At 40.0% G+C, this 19,936-nt stretch overlaps 1 protein-coding gene across 1 annotated transcript; it reads right to left on the reverse strand.

Annotated features, from left to right (window-relative positions):
• Positions 1-4,091: 4,091 nt before the first annotated feature.
• LOC130998365 (uncharacterized) lies at positions 4,092-4,820 on the reverse strand. The gene is made up of 2 exons (XM_057923787.1): positions 4,602-4,820; positions 4,092-4,520 (listed from the first exon to the last, which is right to left on the reverse strand). Exons 1-2 carry the CDS (start codon positions 4,818-4,820, stop codon positions 4,092-4,094), a joined length of 648 nt encoding a protein of 215 aa, XP_057779770.1.
• Between the last annotated feature and the right edge of the window lie 15,116 nt (positions 4,821-19,936).

Raw genomic sequence — 19,936 nt, forward strand, 5'->3', positions numbered from 1 at the left:
TTACATGCAAGACTATTGTATTCGGATCTCATTGTTCGCTAATTATTTTCGCTACGTCGCAAGTGTACGGTGTAGTTGCAATAAGTGGAAGCAAAATCGTATCCCACAAGGATTGGTGAATTTAAACTTCTAAATACTATTAATAAGTTGCTTTCAACCTATTTAGACAATAAAAAATAAGAGATGATGATAACTAAAACAAAGCTAAATTAAAGCAAGTAAACTAAATAGCAATAACATAAACTTAGTTAATAAATTGAGGCGAAATTTAAAGTGCCCCTTCTCTTATGAATAATTTGAAAAATGCCCTCTCTTACTATATAAAGCACTACATGCCCTAAATAAGTGAAGAACCGAAAATGCCCTTTGAATGTGATGGATGTGCATTGTTTTCCGCAAAAGTTCTTACACATCTATGACAAAAGTTGTTAAAGTGTAAGAAAAACATCAATTCAACAATTTAAACATTGAAATCGGTCAAATAAGTGTTGGAACATGTGAAATACTGACAGAGAAAATAATATTTATTTATTTTTGAATTAAAATCGAAGGTTTTACAAGTAAATCGTAGGCTAATTAATCAATGGAAAATAAATACTAAAAATTAACACAATCGATATTAGCACTCAAAACACACATTGGAAAAAAAAAAGCGTCCGACCGTAAAAACAAAGTGTCCGACCGGACATAAGGTTTCTTCGGGCGGACACATATATGTTCCGGTCGGATAGATGTTTTTTTGGTTCCTGTGTGTGTTTTGAGTGCTAATATGGATTGTGTTAATTTTTTGTATTTATATTCCATCGATTAATTAGCCTTCAATTAAGGGACATGATTTTTTTTTTTTTTAATTGATGATAAACGACAAATATGATGTGAAATAGCTTTGTCAGTAAAGTATTCATGTCAAACACTCTAATTTCATTGAAATTCACGTGAAATGAAGGAATATTTGTTTATATATGAGTGAATTCTCTCATCCTCTCATCCGAACACTCAAAGTGAAAAAACACTCAAACTCATTAGAAATTCTAATATTTTCCAAGTGGTGAAGCTATTATTTGTGAATTCTCTCATCCGAACGTTTAAAGGTATGTCATTTTACGTTTGAAATGTAATTTAAGTTGGTTATTGTTTATTTTCAATGTTTTGTTTGATCCTATATGCTTATGTGAATTATTAGCATATTATAGCATACTATGATTTAAAGCCACGTTTGAAGGAAATACATGTGAATTAGAGCAAATTCTATCATGTTTTAAAGTATTAATTAGTAATTATTAGTTGCATTTTAGTTCTATACATATATATTGCTACATAACTCATGTTAATATGCTCGAAAATTATGTATCCGCCCGGACAAGTGTCCTTGAAAATTTGTTCGGCCGTGTGTAATTATATATCATGTAATACACGGCCGGACACATTTCCTCGGATACTTCCCCGGGCGGATAGATGTTTTTCGAGTGTATTAACATGTTATATGTTGTATTTTAACATTTTATTCCATTTACATCATATATTTATTTATTTATTATTTTTTCTGTAGATGAATGAATATGGGAGATACTTTGTGGTTAATTATGGAGGTGCCTTCAATGGTTATGAGTACATCGGCGGCTCTTCTAAGAATTTGCATATTTTCGGAGACACAATGGCCAGTACGGTGTACATGATAAATTACCTGATGATGGAGAATTCATTGAGCACTAATTACAGCTTGTATTATTTGACGAAGAGATTAAATGGCAGGGTATACAGTAAAAATATTCTTGCCGATGACAATGATTTGCTTCAGTTGCTGGCGTCGCAGCCACATTTTCCTGAGATTTATGTTGTTGAAGACGATTACAGTGGAGGAGTGTATGTTCCTTCGTTTGATCTCCCTCAATCTTCAGGGTATGGAGGTGAATCCAGTGCAACATTCGAAGGTGGGGACGGATTGGAAGCAATCCAAAGATATGCTTATTTAGACCTATCAGCCGGAGATTCACCGGCGCAACAAAGTGTTGAACCGTCGGTCACTTGGGGTAATGATCAGTCAACGGGTTGGCCTTCATGGGATGAGCCAAATCCGTACCAGTACGATCGCCCAACAACTGATCGTTGTTGGGGTCCAGCTGATGATCAATATACGTACGAGCCTCAGTTTGTGGAGGATGCTGGTAATGTAGATGAAGATTATGTTCCATCGTCTGAAGCCGAGACTGATACAAGCGCCTCTGAAGACTTGTCGGAGCCAAAGAACGTGAGAAGGGCGGGGATTGAATATGCAGGTTGGCAGAATTTGCAGATCGACGAGGATGATGACGAACAGGTTCCTGGAGCAGATGAACTAACTAATTGGTTAGTTCCGGTTATCCCGTTGGACGCCGCAGCGGCACTTGTGGATATTGAAGATTATCAGCTACTGCCTCGGGAGTTGTCAAAGAATATGTATTTCAATAGCAAAGATGATCTGATCGTTGCAATCGGTCTGTGGAACATGAAGCAGGGCAAGGAATTTTCTGTCAGCAAATCAGACAGCAGACGAGTCTACTTCAAATGCAAGCATTCAGATACGTGCCCCTTCAAGCTCCATGCATCGTCACAAGATGGAGCCATTTGGGGAGTGTATAAGTTCACCAATGAGCACTCATGCGACGGTGAGCTAGGGCGCGTAGCGCGAATAAAGGCCCCCGCAAAAGTCGTCGCAGCATATTTAGCACAGAAGATACACGACGATTGCGAGATCTTGAAGCCGAAGGCCATCCAGCTGGAGCTGTGACGTGAGTTTGGCGTACAGATCAAGTACGATGTTGCATTGCGAGCCCGTAATCGAGCCACTGAGATGGTTTATGGTCGACATGATCAGTCCTTCGAGATGCTGCCCAAGTACTTATACATGTTGAGACAATCCAATCCCGGTTCGATGGTGGAGTGGGAAGTTGACGATGATGGCCGATTCAAACACTTATTTGTTGCTCTTGCAGCTTCGGCTACCCCTTTCATGTTCAGCTTACGGCCGGTGATTGTCGTCGATGGCACACACTTGAAGGGCAAGAATAGGGGTATTTTGTTTGTTGCAGTGACGAAGGACGGCAACGAGAGTTTGTTCCCACTCGCGTATGGTGTTGGCCCGAAAGAAAACGATGAATCGTGGACTTATTTCATGTCACGCATTCGACGTGTTTATGGCCAAGCCGATCCACTTTTGATTGTCTCTGATCAGCATATCTCCATTGCCAATGCTACCAGGAATGAGTTACCAAATGCAACCCACGGCCTATGCTACTACCATTTGCAAAATAACCTGAAGCATTACGGTAAGGCAGTGGTCGAGGTGTATCGACAAGCTGCATTTGCGTACGAGAAGTCCGACTTCAATAGGGCTATGAATGCCCTGAAGTTTATGAAGAGAGCTGCGTACGATAAACTAATAGGGATTGGGCCGGAGAAGTGGGCTCGTTCGATGTGTCCTATGCCTGTGCGACGCTACAGTTTTATGACATCAAATGCTGCTGAAGCTTTTAATTCCAGATTGTTGTGGGCAAGAAGACTTCCTATATGCTCGATGTTAGAGGCAATCAGAATTGTTATTGAGAAATGGTTCAGCGAGCGACTAAGGGCTGCACAACAAATCGAGCAAGGCTTGACTGCTGAGGCTGGTAAAAGGGTAGCTATTGAAGTCCAAAAAAGTCGTCGATACACTGCACAAAGGTTGAGTGGCATGAAGTATAAGGTGCAAACTGCTGACAGAAGCTTCAAGGTGGATCTGGAGAAGAAAAAATGCGAATGTCGAGTATTTCAGCTAGACCAACTGCCATGTTCTCATTCAATCGCTGCAATAAGGTACGATCATGAAATGATTACTGTCGGGTTCATTGAAATGTAAATATGTTCTAATGTTCGTTATATTGATTACTATCGGAGTTTGTTTGTTTTTATAGTGAAGTCGGTGATACGATCGCGGAGTATGTAGACTCGTACTACACGAATGACTTTCTTATCGATACTTACTCTCGCGAAGTTAATAATCTCCCGCCGAGACGCCAGTGGTTGGTTCCCGAGCACATCGCTGAGCAGGTTGTATTACCTCTGATTGTAAAAGGTCAAGCGGGGCGCCCAAAAGAAGGTAGACATCGAGGTGGTGGTGAAGGCACCAGCACACAAGCCGATGAGTCTTCTAGTATCAGGCGTCGTAAACCAAAGAAGTGCAGCATCTGCCATGAAGAAGGACACAGCAAGAGAAGGCGCTTGCCCGGATCTACTGAATGATGAGCCGGCTCGTGGGGTCGAGCATCCCTCACAGGGCCCCGAACACTGTGACTGCGAGTCATACGAGGTTGACTAGGTACATCCTCCTCGTCCCCGCGCTCCTCCACAACACGGGCTCCGGTCTGCTGTGGAAATTGGACACCCCGAGCTAATGGGTTGTCGGGGGGCCTGAAGCTCACCGAGAGTTCGCCCGGTGTCAGCGCTGATATGAAGTAGTGATTCGACAGATCGTCACCATCGGGCTCCAGGGGCAGGACACCACCCTAGAAAGCAACAAAGATAATATATTAGAACATAAGTAAAACCAGTAACGGTGAAACACTAAATCTTAAATAACTGATTACCTGTCCCTCGAATAGATCGCGCAGACCGTGAAGCCGGGGCTTACCCCTGAAAGTCCATCTCAAACACCGAGGGTGCGCTGTCGGATCACCGCTAGATGCTGCGACCATGTGTCCGAAGCCCGGGACGCGCTCCAATGTCCAGACATATAAAGCCCACGAAGGACCGTAGAAGTGATACTTCTCGCCGGTTCCTATCTCATGCGTATAATGGCATAACATCTTATACGAATACGCGCCCCAGAGGAATCTATCAAATGTAGCCAGATCATCCACCAAAACCCAAAGCCACGGCTGTACCCGCGTATCCAACCCAAGAACAAGGGTGTGAGCCACACACACGAGGACAGCACGAAGGTACAGGCTCCCATCCTCATCATCCACTCGACGATCCAAATCGCACACGCGTTTGATGAGCGACTGTATGGTCATGCTTCGCGTACCGCAGAATCGTCGGTATGCCTCCACGCGACTGCAGTCGTGCTGTAAAGTCGCATCGAACATCGATCCCCCGAAATTGAGCCCAGTCACTAATGCGTAGTCCGCAGGGCAAAATCTGACTCGTGCTCCACACAGAAAGAAGCACATATCATTTTCTTCTGACACAATCTGCCTCGATACAATCTGGTGTAATGCTTTATTGCTCTTCGGGCCGGGCCTCCAATCAGTGAAATGCCCAAAACATGATGCTCTAAATCTTCCCAATAAATCTGAATTGCACTGTTCGCCGACCACATTTAAGTTTAAACCAGCTCCGGAAAATGTGAATCCCTATAGTAGGTGCTGATAGCAACCTCCGTCTGGTCTATAGTGTCGCGACGAAGATATGGGACATTCGCCTATTCATTTACAAAATGAAAACATATTAAATTCAGTAAAATATTTAAAAATAATATAAATAGGCATAATTAAAAAAGAGGCGAAATTAATTAATACCAAGCAATTAAATTAAATAATATTAAAATTCAGTAATTCAGTAAAATAGTAAAATTCAAGTAAAATCGTAAAATTCAGTAAAATATTAAAACATTTAAAATTAAATTCAGTAAAATTCGAGTAATTCAGCAATTTAATATTAAATTCAGTAAAAATTCAGTAAATTATTAAACTGCAATTAATACCAAGCAATTTAATTAAATTCAGTAAAATATTAAAAAACTGCAATTTAATTCGTAAACCAAGCAATAACAGTTTCAATAATTAATAATTAAACAATTAAATATAATTATTTAATAACAGTTTCAATAATTAAACATAAGAGTTTCAATAATTAAACAATAACAGTTTCAATAATTAACGTAAACATACAGATATATTTAGTAAAGTATTTTATGCCTAAAAAGACACTATCCGGCCGGTGAAGTGTCCGGTAAAAGGTATCCGGCCGGGTACATTTCAGATGGAAACTGTTCCGGTCGGACGCATTATTCCGGGCATAGTACCGGCCGGATAGTTTCTCTATAGGCATAAAATACTTTATTTTATTAAATTACACAAAAACCACACAAACAGTGCAATGTAATACCCAGCAAAACTCGCAATAATAATTCAATAATGATTACTTAAACAAATATAATTAAATTAAATTCAGTAAATTTCTAATGATTAATATAAACATACAACTAATTAAAATGGAATAATTTATGCTAAAACACGCTCGGTCCGGCTGGTGAAGTGGCCGGATAAATCGATCCGGCCGTATGTTTCATTTAAATAATGTTCTCGGCCGGATCGATTTATCCGGCCACTTCACCGGCCGGACCGATCGTGTTTTAGCATACATTATTCTATTCTATTCAATTTCATGAAAATTAAAAATAAATACCTGTGAAGAAGATGCCATGGATGAGTCCGAGGGTGCTTCAATCTTTTGAACTCTCTCTCTCGGTGGGTAAAAGTGAAGAAGCCGATAGAGGTGTGTGGTGAAGTAAAAAGTGTTCAAAACCCCTAGTATTTTAAAGAAAGTGAACGGACCGATACAATCGGCTTTATGTCTATCAAAAGGGAATCAAATTTTGAAGAAAGATATTTTTACCTTTATGTATCGGTAACATGCATGATTTTTTTGGGTAACAAGCATGCATTTATTTGGGACGGATATTGAGTATATATATTGATTGATTTTAGATTTAAAGATATCAATTGATTTACACGATATATATAGTGTTATATAGTACTATATATCAACATTCAAGAATAACACAATATATATAGAGGTATATATATACAAATAATTTCAAAGAATATATGTATTGAAATTAAGATATTAAAGGGAAAAAAAATAAAAAATTTAAGATAGATACGAATGGATATATATTATTAGCGTCTTGATTTTTTTTTATGAAATTGAATAAAATAGAATATTTTATGCCTAAATAATATCGATCCGGCCGGTAATTGTCAAGGAAAAATGTATCCGGCCGGGTCATTTTAAAATTGAAATGTACCCGGTCGGATACATTTCTCTGGCCATTTTACCGGCCGGATCGATGATATATCGACATAAAAGTTTGTATTCTATCTATTGGTATTTTTATATTAATTTTTACTATTTTGCTGAATTTAATTTAATATTTTGTTTAAGTGTTAATTAGGGTCCGGTCGATTTAAAGATATGAACAATATATATATATACAGTGTAAAAAAAATCATTGCATGCACTCAATGTAATCATTTCGGTCATTATTGTGCAAAAATGCATTGAAACTCAAAAATGTGTAAGATTGTGTAAGAAGACCGAAATGATTACATTTGATGTTGACCCACTTAAGGGTTAATTAGTAATTTAGGGCATGGATTGCTTTCCATGATAAGGGTGGGTATTTTTCAAAATATGAATAAGGAATGGGGCACTTTTGCCTATTAACACTAATAAATTGGGGAAAGACTCAAAGGAAAGTTATCATAGGGACTAGATTTCAATGGATCATAATAAATTTTAATCTAAATCAATATCAATCTTGATATGACCTATTTATCTAGGGCGATCTCCCCACTAGTTTTAGCCTCCTCTCGGGCGACTAAAACTGTAGATTACGGGTCATAATTGTCGTCCCCGGTCAATTTCTAATTTATAACTCCCAATAGCACAAAAGATCAACAAGCCCTCACCCAACTCTCAACCTCCCGGTTTATTGAGATGATATGTTTCAAACTCCTAATCTATTATAATTATCCTCTCCCGATTCAAATCACAAATTAGAAATGCACAAAAGATGGACAACCAATCATATAACAGATAAATCTAGGGCTTGAAAAGATAACAATAAGAACAATCAAGATATATATTGAACAAAGAAATCAATCCATTACAAATCCATCTAATGTAATCCCTAAGATAAAGGATTTTAGCCAAGCATATTCATAATAAAAACAAATCCCAAGTGATAAGAAAACATAAACAAAGACATAAAGAGATAGAGATTCATAGACAAATCCTATTAATTTTGATCTTCAATCATATAATCTTGATGAGCTCATTTCCAAGTCTTCCGCTTCTTTCTTTGATTTTGGTGTTGCTTGTGGGAGGGAGAAAATGGTAGAAAAAAATGATGAGGCTAGGGTTTTATTTTGAGAGGTGAAGAATAGTGGATGATACTCCATTTCCCCCCAAAATGAAGGTGAAAATGGGATTGGAGCTCAAAAATCTCATCTAGGGTCCACAATGAGAGAGCTGTTGGCAGGGCCCGCGATCAGGCCTCCGGCCGCGGCACGGACCACGTGTGCGTTCTGGGCGATTTTGGAGCAGTGGCCCGCGGTCGGGCTTGCGGCCGCTACCGGGACCGTGGGCCCTGTTACTCTTTGCGCAACCAACTTGCTCGGCTTCGTTCTCCCTCATCCGAGCTCCGATTTAACCACCGTTTAAGCTCACGGATTCGTATTGAACCGTACTTTGACCCTATGCTTTCACATTCTCCAATTATTCTTTGATTTTTCCTAAAATCACACCAAATCTACAACCAATAATCAAATCTTCATAAATCTCAATGTTAGGGTACAAACACACATTCACAAGCAAAATGCGAAGGGAAATTACAACAAATCATGTGGAATTAAGGTACGGAAACTATATTTGTCACACATTTAATCATATAACTCCTAAAAATTCCTAGGATTAAAGTCCTCACATAAGTCTTAAGTAATCTCGGATAATATTGACAAGTGTGTTCCGTGTTCATAGTTCAGGCAATAATAATCATCTTCTGATATCAAATTAGTGCAAATAATCATGCAAAATTGATGGCCAATCAATTAAGCAAACAATAAGCACATGAACACAAAAAGAATAAAGCAAGTACTCTTGATTAATTGAATTAAATAAAATCATAAAATCATCATATGTTTATTATCAAACCCTAGGATAAAAAGTACTAGCCACACATAGACATATGAACTAGCAGTGAAAAAATCAAGAGTAGAATAAATCATCCAGTTCTTTCTTCCAATCTTCAAGTCGTCTCTTCAAGCTCTCCAAATATGAATATAAACAAAGGTAAGGCTGATTCTTTTTCTTGAAACTTTCAAAGGGTATTTATAGGCTAAGGTGTAAGATATTGAAGAAATCAAGTGAAAATCATTTTTTGGGCTAAAAAAAAGTCAAAACACGGGCAAACCCAACGAGTATACGGTCCAAGGCGTAGGCACGCGTCCCAGCCGTATGATGTTTTCAACTTTGCGCAGCAAATTTGTTTTTGTCCGTTCTCCCTTTTTTGAGGTCCAATTTTCGATTCGATTGCGCTTTCGAACTCGTATCGAAATGAACTTCAACTTCCATTTAGATTAATTTGCCAAATTAAGTTTCTACATTTCGAAAAATTCGCTCAAACAATAATAAAATAAAGAATTCTCAATAATAAATTAATATACACTCAAATAAATCATTAAACGCACAAAATTCTCACAATTAAATATCAAATATGACACATCAAAAGGCGAAAATGATGTTTATCAATAATTAGGACTTAGGAATAAATAATAGCGTTAATACATAAATATACCTACTTTTGATAAATGAAGAACAAATTATATATAAGATCATTATTGCACTTCAATACCAAATAGACTGTCATTTTTTACAACTTAATTAAGCAATCTTGGTTTGAAATTATCGTTGGAGACGGGAAATTGATCCATACTTGCACTTGTTAGAAAAACATATGTTAAGATATACTCTCTTCGTATATGGTCAAGCTTTCTATTTTTTCTTTTTGAGACGTTCACAAAAATAAAAATTATTTTATTTTTAGACTATATGTCTATATTCAATCACTTATAATAATTCATTTACCTTCATTTTTTATATTTTCACCATTTTTAATATTAAATACAATAATTTTTCACCATTCTCAATACATTCAACAATAATTTTTTAAAATTTATATTACTCACTTCTTAAAAGTTTTATCATACAAGACTAAGTTCTGTCATGACACATATTTGGGAAACCCAACAATTTTCAGCTTTTCGTTTTGCGTGTGGAAAATTCTCTCTCTAGAGAAGTCAAAAGAAATTAGATATCACGCCGCAGCTCTCAGCCTCGAAACTTTTCCACCGCGCTGCCGCTCGCCGGCGTCGCGAGCCTGCCGCAAGTCGCCGAGCGCACTGGCTGCCGTCTGCCTAGCTGCCCTTGTCCGTTGAGACCACTGCGCGCCGCCGCAGCTCTCAGCCTAGCAGCAGCAGCTTGGCCAGCAGCAGCAACCTCCGGCGACCACGCAGGAGCAACCTCCGGCCAGCACGCAGCAGCAGGTGTTTTCGAGCAGGAGCAGCAGATTTGATTTATGATGAAATTGTGAAGGGCTCTCTCTTTGATTATGGGCTCTCTCTTTGATTCGGGACGATTCACACCAGATCTGTGAATAGTAAAAATCACCTCCCAACCGCAAAGGAGGACCGCTGTCCGCTCTTCTGCCTGGGTGTTGCCACCCCTGCTCGCCGAGGCGCCGCTCTTCATTTTTCAGTGATGACGGCTTGGGTTTCGTCGTTCTTCTGCGAGGTCTGATCTCTGCCTGGTTTTCTCCGGGGACTGTTTTCATGGCTTCCTCTTCCTCTGTTCCGCCTTCCCTTTCCCGTGATTTGGTTTTTGTCCCGAACGCTGCTGATGCTTCGGTCCCTAGATCGACACTCCCTGGATCTGATTTTGGGAAGGCTAGTTCGCCGGTGAACTCTACCCCTCATGGGCAGCCACCACTCTTTAAGGGAAAACCTGTTACTAACCCTCGACGAACTTACGCCTCCGCGGCTAAGGTTTTTTCGCCGAAACCCCCTGATGTCTTAGCACAAAATTTTTGTGCCCTCCATCCGCATACTACTGGGGAAAAGATGGTGTTACATATCCCTGATTCTATTTATCAACAACAGTTGCATGAGCTTCGTTTTGCGCTTCATGCGAAGTTACTTTTACCTAAAGGTAGTCTTCCTCGGACTCCTTCGGATATTCAGAAGGAACTTTCGTCTTTGTGGCGCTTCGATAGCAAGTTTCGCGTTATCACTCTGGGAAAAGGGTTTTTTACGCTTCAATTTAGTAGGGAATCGGATATGCTTACTGCTCGCTCCAAACTTTCATGGAAGCTTTCCGTTGGAATAATTCGCATCCGTGATTGGACGCCTCTTTTTGATCCGTATAAGGAGTCTTCTACTATTGCCCTTGTTTGGCTCCGAATTTATTACTTGCCGCATGATTGTTGGCATCCTGAAGTTATTACGGGCATTGCACGTTCGGTTGGCACGCCAATTAAGCTTGATGGTCTTACTTTTTCTGCTGCTGTAGGACACTTCGCGCGTGTCCTGGTCGAGATTGATGTTTCTAAGGTTACTCCCACTCACCTTTCGGTGGCACGTGGCAACGTGGCTTTGGAAGTGGAATTTGGTTATGAGTCTATGCCATATTTTTGTGGTATTTGTAAAACGATCGGACATTCTTCGGATAGATGTAGTCGAAAGCTTAAGGACCCCATCTCTGAGGAGGCTGCGGTCCCCAACAAGGTCTCTACTGCGGTTCCTACTGATACGCATGCGTCGGTTCCTCCTGCTGCGGTTTTAGAGGATGGTTTTCGTCCGGTGCGAGGGAAAAAACATTGGCGTCAAACCCAACGATGGAATAATATATCTAATGCTCCTGTCACCACTAGTCAGAATGGTTTTGAGGTTCTTGGGGAGGAAACGGATACGGAGATGATCTATGAGGAAACTCAGCGGCCACTTCAGGCCTCCGCCGGGCAGAAGGCTCCTAAAACGGGTATTTCATCTCCTAAAAATACAAAGAAGCAGCCCGAGTTACACTCTTCTGCTGGGAATACCCAAGTTGTTCAAAACACTGGGGTGGATTTCTCTCCCTCGGCCAGGGAAAGCAGCTTACCTCAGGATCAAACGGACGGCAGTTTAGCTATCACCATTCCACCCCCGGCCAAGGATGGTAGCTCGGTTTTGGCAACAGACCAGGTTCAGTTGCCCTCTACAGTTGGGGAATTTCATCAAGCAGATGTCGGGCGAAATTCTCCCTCTCAGGATTTGGTTCAAACACCTGGAGTGGGTTTTCCTTTGGCTACACAAGATCAGTTGGGGCTTGATTTGGCTTCTGTTAGGGACGCTCAGAGTCGGCTATCGTCAGCTTTGGCTAAGGTCAAGTCTCATGCTTCTGGTTCTCGTTCGGATCCTCCTACTGACAATGCCTATGAGGGTAATATGGGCAGTGCAACGAGCTTTGATCGTGGGTTTTCCTCTGAGGATCAATGGGATTTGCGACGCCATATTGATGCAAAACGGGTTGCGCGTGCTGAAGATGAACAGGGAGCAGAAACACCCAATGCCCGGCCAAAGGCTTTTTTAAATTTGGTCCGTGAAGCCAATGCTAATGGAATGCCGCTGCATGCTTATACTACTTCTTCACAACGACCATTTTTGCAAATTATGGATGCGGTGGTTGGCGAACGTTGGAGTGATATTATGGACGCGGAAGAGGCGGCGCATCGTGATGATAATCCTCGTAATGAGGACGATGGTATGTTGTTTATCCAATGAATATCTTTGCATGGAATATTAGGGGTTTTTCTACTGCCCGTAATCTTTTACACAATCATTGTGTTACTCATTCCCCTTCACTTGTTGGAATCTTTGAGCCCAAGACGTGTTTAAATCGTACACAGTCTTCTTTTTGGCATTCTATCAATGTCCGACCGGTGCATCAAAATGATAGAGGCGTGCATGCTCCCAACATTTGGATCTTTGCTTCTTCGACAGTTAACACTAAAGTTGTCTTCTCCTCGGATCAAGCAGTGGTGCTTGAGGTTGGGATTCCGGGGTTCTCTTTCTTTGCGGCGTTTGTACATGCGAGTTGTAATTATATCTCGCGTCGGTTACTTTGGGAAGATTTGGCGGGCTACGCTTCTGGTAGCCTAGTTGTCATTGGTGACTTTAATGCTCTACTGGGGGCTCATGAGCGTAGGGGTCGGCGTAACCCTAGTACTATTGCTTGTCGGGAGTTTCGGGATTTTATTGATGATAATATGTTTTTTCAGCCTGTCTCTGCTGGGCCTATTTTCACTTGGACTGATAGGCGTCGCTTTCCTTACACCACGGAGTCGGTTTTAGATCGTGTTCTCGTTTCCGCTTCGTTTTCTGATTATTGGGAGAACATCAGTTATCGTGTTCTTCCGAGGGTGGGTTCTGACCATTCACCTATTATTCTCAATTGTTCGTTTTCTCAGGTGCATGCTCAAAAGAATTTTCGTTTCCTGAATATGTGGTGCTCTCACGCGGGTTTTTTGGATTTGGTGAAACATTCATGGTCTCTGGAGATTGATGTTCGTTGCCCTATGGTGCGGGTAATGCGCAAACTCAAGCGGCTACGCAAAGAATTGAAGACTTGGAATAAAGAGACTTTTGGAAATTTCAATCTTGCTTTGTCTGGTTTATATGAGCAACTCACCTCCCTTCAGACTGTTATTGGGGTTTCTGGCTACACGGAGGAGTTGTTTGATCAGGAGATTCAGCTTGAAGCTTCGATTAACACTATGCTCTCGCGTCAAGCTTCTCTTATCCAGCAGCAGAGTCGTATCAAATGGCTTTCAGATGGGGACCGTAACACTAAATTCTATCAAAATATGGTGAGGATGCGGAGATCTCGTCTGAACATTAAGCAGCTTCGCATTGGCGACATTTTGATAGATGATCACACGATTATGGCTGCTCATGTGGTTCAGTTTTACGTCGATCTTTTTACTGATTCTTCTCCGGATGTGGATCGATCTTGGATTAGTAGGCACGTTCCTACTTTAGTTACTCAGAATCAAGGGGAGTCGCTCATTTGTTGCCCGTCGGAGGATGAGATACGGGCAACAGTTTTTTCCATGAATGGCAACGGTGCTCCAGGGCCGGATGGTTTCAGTGGTAAATTTTATCAGGTTGCTTGGGATATTATTTGTTCGGATGTGATATCTGCGGTGCAACGTTTTTTCCAGAGACATTACTTGCCTAAGGGTTTGAATTCCAATTTCTTAACTCTGCTTCCTAAGAAGGATGACGCCGTGTCTATTTCTGATTATAGGCCTATTGTCTTGGGAAATTTTGTGTTTAAAATCATCACGAAAATCCTTGCTACGCGTTTGAATAGCTTTGCTTCTGACATTATCTCGCCGAATCAGTTCGGGTTTGTAGCGGGGCGCTCGATTCATGAAGGTATTTTGCTCGCCTCAGAAGGTGTTAATTGCATGAATCGGTCTCGTAAAGGGAATAATATGGCCGTGAAGGTGGATATTAAGAAGGCGTTTGATACTCTGAATTGGGAGTTCATGGATGTGGTTCTCACGGCGTTTGGTTTTCCTACGGTCTTCAGAAATTGGATTCAGACTATCTTCACTTCTGCTCGTATTTCTGTCATGTTTAATGGAGTGGTTCATGGCTATTTTGCTTGTAGCAGAGGAGTGAGACAAGGAGATCCTCTCTCTCCCATTCTTTTCGGTTTAGCTGAAGATCTTTTGAGTAGACTGCTTCTCCACGCGGTTGATAATGGTTTTATCTCCCATATGCAAATGTCTCGCCAGTTGTGTTTCCCGTCGCATTTGTTGTATGCTGATGATGTGTTGCTGTTTTGTCGAGCTTCTAAACGTTCGTGTATCATGATTAATTCTATTTTGCAAATTTATGCTCAAGTCTCGGGTCAACATTGCAACGCCGCTAAGTCTACTATTTATTTTGGTAAGGGGGTTCCTACGCAGGTGCAGAGGCGTCTTAGGCGTATTCTTCATTTTTCTATTGCCTCCCTTCCGTTCACCTATCTGGGGGTTCCTATTTTCCCTGGCCGGGTCTCGTCTTCTCATCTGGTCAAGATTAGAGATTTTATTCTGTCGAAGTTCTCTAGGTGGAAAGGTTTACAACTTTCTATGGCTGGACGGGTTTGTTTAGTTGCTTCGGTGATTCAGAGCTCAGCAGTTCATAGCATGCTTATTTATCAATGGCCGGCTAAGCTGCTTCATGAGCTTGATAAAGCTTGTCGCTCTTTTATTTGGACTGGTTGTATCACGTCAAAGGCTTGTTCCTCGGTTGCGTGGAATAGGGTTTGCGCTCCTAAGGTGAGGGGTGGTTTGGGTGTGAAGAGCTTTTCTGATATCAACAACAGCTTTATGTTCAGGTTGGGCTGGCAAGTCATTAAGGAAAGAACTCTTGGTTTCGATCTCTTTCGCCGGCGTTATCTCTCTCCGCTGTTACGTCCTTCCTCCCGTTGGTTTTCCTCCTCTATCTGGCTTGGTGTGCGTAAGCCGATTCAGCAGATTGTGCAGGATACGTTCTGTATTATTGGCCGAGGAGATTCAATCTCTTTTTGGCATGACAATTGGCTCGGGTATAAGATCTCCTCGCGCCTACGTATTCCGAGCTACATGGCTCCTTTTCTCACGCACAAAGTGTCAGATTTTTATTTTGATGATATTTGGCATCTCACTGATTCGTTTCTGGAGTCTTTTCCGGATGTTGCTTTCGACATTATCTCCCTTCCGACTGGGGATATGGATGATGAGAGAGCTTGGGTGCACTCTCGGTTTGGCAACATTTCGGCTGCTTTGGCCTTTGATCATTTCGCTCCACCTTTTCCTTCGGTGGATTGGGGGAAGTGGATCTGGGCACCTTTCATCCCGGTGCGTCGTTCTATCACTTGTTGGCGGATCATTTTGGGCCGTCTTCCTACTTTTGATGCGCTTCAACGTTGTGGTTTCATTGGGCCAAACATTTGCAGCATCTGTCTCAATGCAGAGGAAAATATTGATCATCTTTTTTGGGGTTGCAACTTTGCTAAGCATTTATGGGGTTTTCTTTTCTCATTGTTTGAGATGGAGGTCCCGTTTTCTCATGATATTGGCAGTATCATTATCTTTGCTATGAATTATAATGCAAGTGCGCAGGTGACAAGCCTTTGGCGTGTGGGCGTCGTTACAATTCTTTGGGGTCTCTGGTACTCTCGTAACCAATGGATTTTTCAAAATGTTGTGGCCTCACCTCATGCTATGATGAAGCTTCTTAAGATTTCCTTTTTGGAGGCTGCGAGCAATTTTAAATTAGGAAGCATGGCGAACTCGGTATTTGAGCTCGGGATCCTTCGTCGCCTTGGTGTTGCAGGCAATCCGCGCCCTGCTCCGGTCACCATTGATGTTGGCTGGAATCTTCCTTCTCCTTCTTGGCTAAAAGCCAATATAGACGGGTCCATTCGGGGTAATCCTCCGGTGATGCATGCGGGAGGTGTGGTCAGAAATGCCTTTAATTCGGTGGTGGCGTCCTTTCACTTTTCGGCAGGGGCCGGTTTTGCCTTTGAGGCGGAACTTTTTGCTTTTATTATCATTCTTGAGAGGGCTGCTGCTCATCAATGGTATAACCTTTGGATTGAATCTGATTCGACATACGTTGTTAATGTCTTCAATAATCGTGAGGTTCCGGTCCCGTGGCGTTTCCGGAGCAGATGGCGGGCGGCGCTTCAAGGTGTGGAGCAGTACAACCTCCGTTGCTCTCATAACTACCGGGAAGGTAACCGCGTTGCCGATTACCTCGCTTCCTCTCTTTCGCAGGAAGGGTTTTGGCTTCATTCTATTCCTGAGATTGCTCAGATGGTTTTCGATGATGTACATTCTTCCTTTGTTCGCATGGTGCGATAGCTTGTCCTGGGTTTTTTATTCGGTGCTTGGTGGGAACCGGGGAGATTTGAGGGTGATGGTACGGCCGGAACTTCCGAAGTCTCCTCAACTCAGTTTCTGCAGCACCTAGTTTCTTTCATGTTTTCTTTGTATCTAGACAGGTACTCTTTTTCCTCGTTCTGAGGTTTTAATGAGGCCCGACCCTGGTCTTTTCTTTGGGTTTTTTTGGTTCCGTTTTCTTTAATAAAATTTCAATTCAGCAGACACATATTTGGAAGTACATATAAACAATAATAATTTGAGAGAGAGCATATTAAAACCTAAAAAATAAAACACAAAGTAAATAAAGAAAGCGGCGTACTCTTTTATCTTATATGCCTTTCAAATCTGTCACCGGTGACCCGTTTTTCTCCCTTATAACTGGATTGGTAGAAAAACGCAAATAAAATGGAAAGGGTACATTGGCCCACAAATTATCCAAAGTTTCGGGCCCATGATTTCTGGCCTACACCGTTAATTTATTATTAAATAAGTATTAAGGGGCCATTATATTTATAATCCTGTTTTCCTCAGATAACATAATTTCTGCTTTTCATGATGCTGTTGTACGTAAAGGATATCATATCAACAACTTTGTCTTCCGCTAATTTTTTTTCTTAATTAATGTTAATTTATTGTATTTCGCTTTATATATTAATCCCGTAATTAACTCAGGCGTGGTTAAAAAGCTGCCTTAAATCGAGCTTCCATTTGCTGCCTCGGGGGCATTTTTGTCATAGTCATGTCTCCCATTCACAAGTAAATTAGACAATGTACTTTTCTAAAATCAATCGAGAGAATATTCATTTAGGCGTATTTGCACTCTTTCTCCACTAACATTAAAATATTACTCCCTCCGTCCCATAATAAGTGGCCACATTTCATTTTTCGTCTGTCCCACTATAAGTGGCTGCTTTCTAAAAATGGCAAAAATTTACTTTAATTAAGTCAACAATTACTCACTAATTTGGTCAACAATTGTAGGCCACTTTCTACAAATGCCAAAATTACTTTAATTAAGTCAACAATTACTCACTAATTTGGTCAACAATTGTAGGCCACACTCTATTAAAACATATAACACTCAATTTCTTAATCTCCGTGCCGAAAAGAATGTGGCCACTTATTATGGGACCGAGGGAGTACTTGACACTTAATGATGGAATGATAGCAAATTAGTAGGAGGGTTTAATTATATCACGTCATTAGGGTACACGATCTATGATTAGGGATTTAGGATTCTAAGTTTTTGTAAGATTATATTAATTTGATACTATTATGAAAACCGAATTATAATGGTTATGTAGAACTGGATATCTAGATCTTGTACAAGTTTTCTTTTCTTTTTTACCGTACGGTTGGGTGATCCTTTTACTTTTTACTGGACAATTAATCATATAATGTTTAAATTTGTGCAATTAACCATACTAAAAAAAAATGAAAAAAGAATAAAATATTTTCTTCCTTCGGGATTCAAACATAGATAGTGCATTCATCTATCAAGGTGATGCATCTATTGTAAATTTTCATGATCCAAGCGTTGAGAATAATTCTCCGTTTCAAAAATAAAATTTTAAATACTTTGATAAAACTATTTATTCCTTGCAGATCGAGAAATGTTTTAATGAGGATACATATTGTCATAGGAAATTCGGTCTTCTTATAGTAGCTCAATTTAGAAATTTGAAAATATAGCACACGCGTATTTGTAATTTTTTTAAATTCAGGTCAAAAAGTAATTATACTTGATGTTACAAATTTTAAAAATATGATAGTGTGCATCGTCTAAGAGGAATGCTTGTATATTATTAAAAAGTGTGTATCAAGATATGTACATCTAGCTAGTATATTATTAAAGAGTGCGTGTCAAGATATGTACAATGAATCATGAACCAAAACACTTAAAACATACTACTATATTGGATATCATTAGGTTTGCTGAGCTTTTTTCTTGTATAAGTGGGTCTTTCTAGGCTCTAGCCACCTTTGATAACAACAATATTATTTTAGCTACTCTTCTATATATATAGAATTATACTCTCTCCGTCCCACTCCAATAGACTCATTTCTTTTGGGCACGGAGATTAAGAAAACTTACTTTTTAGTAGAAAAGTGGTGTGGTCCACACCAATTAAGTACACTTTTTTTTTACTTAAAATGGAAAATGAGCCTATTGAAGTGGGATATCCCAAAATGGAAACCGAGCCTATTGGAGTGGGACGGAGGGAGTAGCTCTTTTTTGCCACTTTATTATCTAAAGTGTAAATATCCTTACTTTTATTCAGTTGGTTATGTATTTTGTTTTTTCCTTTATTTATTTATTTCTTTATTTTTTATTTTTTATTTTTTAATATAACTCTCTCTCTCTCTCTCTCTAAGTGAATAACTAATCAAGATGAGAAGATGGTAAATAAAATAAACTACTAATATCTACAATGACAAGACAAAAATTGATGTTAATAACAATATACGAATCTAGGAGCTTGTAGAGGAGCGATTTATTTTAGAAAAAAAAAATTAACTAACATAACCCGTATGCTGTTACTTGTTTTTTCCGTTCATTCTATATATTTGAGAATATGTTGTATTTGTATATGAGTATTTAGCTAACAGCGATTTGCATTCCATTAAAAGCGTAAGATTTACATAATTGGGTGGAATCAAGTTAGATATATGTCGCAAGGTTACTTTGGTCTAAAAAGCAAATAATTAATTTTATTGGACTAAAATAATTTAGATCCTGGCTAGATGTTTTTGAAAGCTGCATGCATGCATATTCTCTTCTCCTACGCCTCCCAAAGTGTGTGTGAGCCTGAGCCTGCCTTTTCCTCTCTACTTCTTTAAGGCTTTAAGCCTTTAACTACTTACAATTGGGCCCAAATCAGAAAAGGTGTGTAATTAACATGATACGTGTAAAGCAAATATCTACACCAACGGCACAGTACCTAATTAATTAGTACTATAATAAATATAAAATAGTAATTCCGTCATTTTACAAATGGAAAGGCAACATTAGGCTTCCAAAATTCATTCCCAACCATATTTTAGATGTATATATATATATAATATATGTTTGAGCTGAAGTTTTAGAAAATGTTGGTTTTTTGAATTTTTCTTGATAGCATTGACTATTGAGTGTTAAACAGGCTTTTGCAGCTTGGGGGTAGTGGTCCGGCTAACTTTGAA

Source organism: Salvia miltiorrhiza, chromosome 8 (assembly GCF_028751815.1).
Source record: "Salvia miltiorrhiza cultivar Shanhuang (shh) chromosome 8, IMPLAD_Smil_shh, whole genome shotgun sequence".
NCBI classification, from domain to species: Eukaryota; Viridiplantae; Streptophyta; class Magnoliopsida; order Lamiales; family Lamiaceae; genus Salvia; species Salvia miltiorrhiza.

Coding starts and splice junctions, on each gene's coding strand:
- LOC130998365 (XM_057923787.1), bottom strand. CDS start 4,820: ATGTTATGCCATTATACGCATGAGATAGGAACCGGCGAGAAGTATCAC. Junction 4,521..4,601: donor GCGATCTATTCGAGGGACAG/GTAATCAGTTAT, acceptor GTTGCTTTCTAG/GGTGGTGTCCTGCCCCTGGA.